This window comes from Epinephelus moara, chromosome 15 (genome assembly GCF_006386435.1).
Source record: "Epinephelus moara isolate mb chromosome 15, YSFRI_EMoa_1.0, whole genome shotgun sequence".
NCBI classification, from domain to species: Eukaryota; Metazoa; Chordata; class Actinopteri; order Perciformes; family Serranidae; genus Epinephelus; species Epinephelus moara.
Genome location: NC_065520.1, coordinates 9,421,989 through 9,428,765, shown reverse-complemented (window position 1 = coordinate 9,428,765; position 6,777 = coordinate 9,421,989). Strand labels below are relative to the sequence as shown.

Genomic DNA, 6,777 nt, shown 5'->3' with positions numbered 1-6,777 from the left:
GCATTATTCAGCTGCCACCCTCACATGGGACAAATCTTGATGCTGTCAGAGCTGGAGCTGAACTGGCCGAGGGCGAAGTCCAGACCCACCCCGACTCCACTGCCCACCCCAAACGCAGCATAAAGCGGCTGGGTGAAGTTAGCACGGAAGGTGTGAAGGTGTGTCATGCTCTCTGCTACGCTGTAAAATGACAGCGTGCCCACGGACAGGTCCAGGTAGATACCCAGGCGAGGGGAGTAGGTTACCGGTATGTCCTTCTTCTCGTTGTCGTGCATAGCTGAGCAGCAGGTGTCCGACAGCTCCAAAGTCCAGGATTGGGCATTGTAGCCAAGCCCAGACCGGGCGTCTGAGCCCTTCCTGGTCAATGCACCATAGGCTACACCCATAGAGGAGCCCCGGCCTCTCCATTCCACCTCCCAGTAACAGCGCTGGGCGTACAGTGGGCTCGCACACATCACCTGGGTCCAGCCATCAAAACGCTGGGGAGTGTCAGGGTAGGGCTGCGCCGCCGCCTGCAGGGTGGCTTTAGTGTTGCCGTCGGAGAGAGTCAGCCGTCGGTGGGCCGTGTTGGGATCAAGAGTCAGGGTCACAGAGTCTAGAGGGTTAATGGACAATTATTCACATGTTCTGGAAAATAAAGAACATTCTTTAAAGCTTTTTGTTACATGGTCTTTATCAGCACATGGAGTTTGCTCAGTTGTTATGGAGACAGATCCATTCACCAGCTAACACAGTAGCTGTTTTGCTGTATTATCCATGGTGCTTTTAGAACATCTCGTCCATGTTGGTTTAAAAGTTGATGAACATCATGTTCTACAGTTTAAAGTCCCAGAAAAAATACTAGCAAGGGGACCTTGAGTTGGGATTGTTTTGCACACTACATTTTTAATGCCAGCACAAACAAAAAAGTCCTAAAACCTCTGGGGATGAAATCACAATAGATCATGAGGTCGCATGTCCACAGATCCATCTCTATGACGACTAAGCAAACTTGTCTGCTGATGAAGACCATGTGATATGATTAAAGGTGCTGAAAAAGCCACTAATTGGACCTTGAGTTGGGATTGTTCTTGTCAGAGTACTGAACTTCGAGTGTTTTACACCTACTGTATGTTATGTATTTTTGAGAAACATCCTTTTCTATACCGGAAGTGATACGTTTTATGTTTTTTGGAGTTAACATTTTCATCAATATCTGCAGCATCTTAGATGAAGTTAAACACTGAGACTCACTCTGTAGGAACTCCTCTCTGGTCCTCGGCTCTGGGGCCTGGATGCTGTCGATGTTGATCTCTCTCACTGGAAAAAAACCCCAAAACATTCTTATTGCATGCATCACTTTCATTCATGTCTCAAAATGGAGGTGGCATGAAGATGAAGGTACATTAACTCACATCCAGGGAAAGCAGGAGAGTGATTCATGGTGGTCGGGGTGGGCAAGTCCAAGAAGAGACCAGGGTTAACTATTCAATGAAAATACAGTGTTAGATACACACTAACCCATGTTCAAGTGAAAAGAAGAAAATGATTATTTGACATATAGAGTATAAAGACTGCCATCTTACTTTCTGTTGGTGTTTCAGGCAGAGAAGTCATCCCCCCTGTGTAAGTGTACACAAGTCACACATTTAGACACTCTGAAACATTATCATTATCTCCAACACTCGGCAACTCACACCAAAACAATCTACTCTGATAAACAGCACAACAGGTAAGAGGAAAATATTTTGATTTTGAGATGGGTTGTCCCTTTAAATCGTTTAAATTAAAGAGGAGAGTATGAGAGTTTGATCTTACATTGGTTTCCTCCTGGTGAGGGTGTGTTATTGACTGGGGTAGCCGGGGTGGTGCCACGGCGATGGGAGCGGAAGAGGCTGCTAATTGACGCCATCCGACTGAAACCTGACCCTGAACCAGGAGGAGAGAGGAGGGAGATTGAAAACAAAAGGTGTTACACTTTGATGTGAGCATTTATTGTCAAAGCTGAACAGTACAAGTTTTTGTCTTTAGTCAAAAGGTTGCAATTGTACCTCCAGTTGATGCTGGTGCAGGAGTAGGAGTAGGAGCAGGTGCAGGAGCTGGGGCAGGGGCTGGGGCAGGAGTTGGGTTGACTTGGATTGGAGTCGGGGTCGGGGCCGCAGCAGGGATAGCCTGGCTCTGACTGGACCTGCTCCAAAGAGACTGAGACTCTCTGCGGCTGGGAGTGGGGCTGGGTCTCGGGCTGGGTCTGGGGTTGCTCTCCCTCACTGTTTGGAGAATATATCAGATGCTAGATTACGGTTTCCAGTTTACCAAATACATCAGTTACTTATCCAAAAAACTGCTGAGCAGCTGAGGACAAACTGTCTTCTTTACTTGTGGAATATGAGGTACTGACAGAACTACGTCTAGCAGTAGGAAGTAACAGCCACATCATCATGAGGAAGTCTGTTTTTTTTAAATCAGAGCCGGTGCGACCTTGTATGAGGTGAATGAACCTACCTGTCTCTCTTTCCTCTCTCCTCTGTCTTTCCCGTGGTCTCGGTGAGCTTGCGTGGCCTCTGTCCGCTACAAAGATGAAGACGCTTATTGTAAAACATTCACACACATTTTTACTGCTCCACCCTCCGTGGTGACTCACACTGCAGGTTTAAGGTTAAATCAGGGGGTTTTGGACAGCACACACACACAGCCTCACCTCGTGGTGTGTCTCTGCTCCTCACATCTTGACTTCTTAGGCCTGTACCTGAATAATAAAATGTGACGTTAAACAAGGACTGCATTTTGAATGACTTTTGACGTTGTCACATATATTATAATGAATGTTAGTGTGCATTACCAATTCCTCGTCTGTCTGTACTCCGAGATCCAACTGAGATACTGGGTGTGGAAGCTGTGAGACATGACAGAAATCACGTATACATTACGACTATATGTGAGGAAGATGACAGTGAAAAGATGCAGTGATGGTAGGTAAAATGTGGACTTAAAAACCGTGGACAGACCTGACGGACGGCTGTTTGTGTTACGAGAACCCAGACCAGAAAACACTACAGAAAAATGGGAAATCAGATATTAAATTTCTGGAATAATGACTTTCTCTAGTCCTTTAATATATTTATTTTACAAAGTAAGAACTCACATTTAAAAATCCCTCCTTTCTGTCCTCCGCTCTTGCTGGCTAGATAAGATATGAGGAAGTTAATGTCAAGCAAGACACAACTCCAACTTTTGTTATGGTCATGTTGATAAGAAAAATGCTTGGAACTTACAGTCTCCCAACGTGAACAGAGTCATGTCGTTGACTGGAAGAGAACAGACGATAAGATGAAGATAAGACATAAAAAGCAAAGAATATAGGACAAAACAAGATATGAAGCTTGGGATGGACCTTGCTTAGTGATCTTGCCCAGCTCCTGGTTGCACAGGTCCTCGACTCGTTCCCTGAGGTCCAGGATGGCGTCTCGTGCAGGTTCAAAGGAAGCTTCTGGATTGACCACCACAGTGGGCAGGTCCCCACACTCCAGAGGACTACACATGGACTCGTATGTCTGAGGGAAAATATGGTGGTCAGTTAAGGGGAAACTTACAGTCTATAGCTGAGTCTAACACATCATTGATCCAGCCTACCTCCAGGTAGTGGATGTTGTCCTCACAGCGCACCAGGTCTTTCATCTCAGTCTCCCTCTTCTTCAGCTCCTTGATCTCAGCCTCCAGGCTGTCAATGACCTCCTGAGCCTGGCCCATCTTCTCCAGGCCGGCCTGATCCAGCACCTCCTCCAGCAGCTCCTGCAGACGCTCCACCGAGCGCTGCAGCTCCGACAGCACCTGCTCCATGTCGTCATGCACCCTGTCTGAGGAACGCTGGCAGAGACAACAGGGCGATCATGTCTCAGTATGCCAAAACACACATACAGTAAGTAACTGTGAAATTATTGCAGGGTTTATGGGAAATGTGGTTTTAACTTTGAGAAACAGTGCACTTGCAAAATCAGTGCAACCAACCAACCTTCATCACCTCCATCATCTTCTTCATGTCTTTCAGCTCCTGCTCTCTGTCTTTCAGCCTCTGCTGATTCTCCACCTGCATCTCAGACATCACTTTCTGTAACAGGATACACAAAGACATGACATCAACACAGTCCCCATCTATCTCACACAAGCACGAGGAAACAGTTGTGTTCATGTGACAACATGGAGAGGGTGGAGCGTTATGAATGGATAGGAATGTAGTTAGGAATGTCCTCAGCCTGGCTGGAGCCACAGTGAGGCACAAAAGGAAATGGGACGACACCCTCACGCACACACAGAAACCCATCACACAGAACAATGGACAGGTAGCAGGAGGAGTAATACACTGTTCATGGAACTAACAGTCACCTACTCTAGAAACAGCTGCCCACTTTCTGTTTAAGATGGAGGGTTTTTAAATTAATGAAACTGCATGTTTACTGATCGGTTTTCAATCACACCACTTATTAAAAAAGGATTGTACCTAACCTATCACACACACACACACACACACACACACACTTGAGTTTGATATAGGATCACATGACAGCAAACATGATAACTAGTTGAGGGCCCCTCTTCTTTCTCCTCTGGTGCCTGAGGTCAGTGTAGCATCTATTCTTACCTGTTTCTCCACACGCTCAGCCTTGGTGGACACACACTCATGGCCTTTGTGCTGGTTGCTGGTGCACAGCCAGCAGACGAACATTTTACACTGGCGACAGTAAAACTCCTGCAGGTACTTGTGCTGGGTGCAGATCTTCTCAGCCAGATTGCTTGTTGGTGCGATTAGCTCGTGCTGCTTCAGGCTCTTCTTCGTCTGGTGGGGCTTTAAGTGGGCTTCGCAGTATGAGCTCATACACACCAGGCAGCTCTTGATTGCTGCTCGCTGTTCTCCTTTGCACATGTCGCATGGCACTGCTGAGGAGGAGAGCTTCTTTTTGGGCCTGGATGAGGAGGAGGCACCCCCACGGGCGCTTCTCATAGATTCACGCACGTCAGCTTTACGGGCCCCTTTGCGTAGCTGCTCAACAGCCTCAGCCAGCATGGTGTTCCTGGACAAGGAGGGCTTGGGGCAGAAGGTCTGGCGGCACTGGGGGCAGCTGTAAACCCCCTTAGGGTCGTCCTTGCTCCAGTAGTCCTTGATGCAGGCCATGCAGTAGCTGTGCCCACAGGGGATGGTGACTGGATCATTTGGGAGATCCAGACACACAGGGCAGTTAAACTGCTCCTCTGTCCACAGTGAAGCACTCATGCTGACACTGTCAGACACAACGGAAAGAAGAACCTGAGAGAATAGAGAATAGAGAGATGGTAAGCCGGTCTGACACTCAGAGATGTCTAAGGAGAAAGAAAGATTCAGAGATGTACAGAGGGAGGTTTTACCTGGACTGACAGGAGGAAGAAGCTGCCTCTCAGCTGAGAGCAGGGAGAGGTGAGCGGGGCGGGGCCAGAGCCACCAGGCAGGTCTAGCGGGGAAAACGGGTGTCGGTGGAAAACTATTAAGTGCCAGGAGAGTAAAGGTGTGAATGAATGGATCTTTTCACCAAACCAGTGGTGTATTCAGTATTCAGATCCTTTACCAATATCACATTGAAGAAAACTCCATTACAAGTAAAAGTTCAGCATTTAAAATTGACAAGAGGTGCCTTTGTCACCTATAGTAAGATCTGCTGCTGTTCATGTGACATTACTAGACTGTTAATACTGCTGCATGGTGTTATAGCTGGTCGAGGTGGGGCTAGTGTTGACTACTTTATATACGGTCTATGGGTTGGGCTCCCTGAGGAGTCACAAGGTAAATCTGTGGAGTTGTGAGATGAGTAATGGAATAGAGGAACACAGTAATGCAGCTCAAATTAGAATTCAAATCATGGACTAACTCTTTACTGTTTGTGAAATACTGGCTGATCTTATCTCTTTGGGCCTTGACTGCTGTGTGTGTGTGTGTGTGTGTGTGTGTGTGTGTGTGTGTGTGGGTCTTATCTTATTGGGCCTTGACTGCTGTGAGGTGGAACAGTGAGTGTGTCAGAGCAACAGATTGCACTCCCTGCATTCTTTTCTTTCTAGTTAGATGACCAATTTTATTGTCAATTGAAATGTGTTCAATAAGTGTGTGTCCCAAAAACTTTAGCTGCAACACTTAATTGTGAATAGAGCTTTATCTGAAGGATTATGCAGAAACTGAGGAATGCTTACTGGGTGTCACCGTCTAATTTTTAACAAAGACCTATATATCTCAAATCTAACTGAGCTAAAAGCAGTGATTAACTGAGCTCCTCCAGTTAAGTGATTGTAATATCCCCTGTAGGTCTAGAATATACACTTAGCGTATATTGTCACTAGGTGGCAGTGTTACTCATATGTTTAGCAGCTGCAGATGATACTTTTCAGTGAATGTATTGTCCATTATGTAATAGAGGTTGTTTCTTTCCTTAAAAAAAAAAGTGCCAGGGGAGGATCCCTCAGCTGACAGAGGTCCGGACTAGGCCCTGAATGTCCCCAAATCCAAAAGACGCTCCTGTATTCACCTGACATGTGCAGGGCTGCTGCAACTAGATTTGTCATATTAATTTTATTTTAACTAAAAAATGTTATTTAGGTTTATTTATTAACTGGCCCCTGGGCTCCTGTAATTTTCACAAAAGTGTCCCCGCGGGGGAAGCAAGTTAGGTAGACCTGGCATGGAGAGGTTCATACCACTGAAGCACCAAGCAGCCAAAGAGTATTTAATTGTCAAGAGAGTTCCTTGTGCACAACCAATTCAAAATAAGCCACCAAATTAAC

General features: G+C 46.3%; 1 protein-coding gene across 1 annotated transcript; it reads right to left on the bottom strand.

The window, feature by feature from the left end:
• Nucleotides 1-15: 15 nt before the first annotated feature.
• Nucleotides 16-5,377, bottom strand: trim25l (tripartite motif containing 25, like). Its single transcript, XM_050063080.1, has 16 exons — nucleotides 4,616-5,377; nucleotides 3,989-4,084; nucleotides 3,610-3,843; nucleotides 3,371-3,530; nucleotides 3,252-3,284; nucleotides 3,122-3,160; nucleotides 2,985-3,029; nucleotides 2,819-2,872; nucleotides 2,678-2,725; nucleotides 2,482-2,547; nucleotides 2,031-2,246; nucleotides 1,798-1,908; nucleotides 1,566-1,601; nucleotides 1,395-1,463; nucleotides 1,234-1,299; nucleotides 16-595 (listed from the first exon to the last, which is right to left on the bottom strand). The coding sequence occupies exons 1-16, from the start codon at nucleotides 5,243-5,245 to the stop codon at nucleotides 21-23; spliced, it is 2,478 nt and encodes an 825-aa protein (XP_049919037.1). The 5' UTR covers nucleotides 5,246-5,377; the 3' UTR covers nucleotides 16-20.
• Nucleotides 5,378-6,777: the final 1,400 nt, after the last annotated feature.

Bases quoted from the DNA above. Each gene is read 5' to 3' on its own strand.
- trim25l (XM_050063080.1), bottom strand. From the start codon at position 5,245: ATGAGTGCTTCACTGTGGACAGAGGAGCAGTTTAACTGCCCTGTGTGT. The intron at 3,030-3,121 runs GTGAGTTCTTAC...ATTTTTCTGTAG, and splicing joins GAAAGGAGGGATTTTTAAAT to TGTTTTCTGGTCTGGGTTCT. The intron at 1,300-1,394 runs GTGAGTTAATGT...GTTTTTTTCCAG, and splicing joins CTCTCCTGCTTTCCCTGGAT to TGAGAGAGATCAACATCGAC.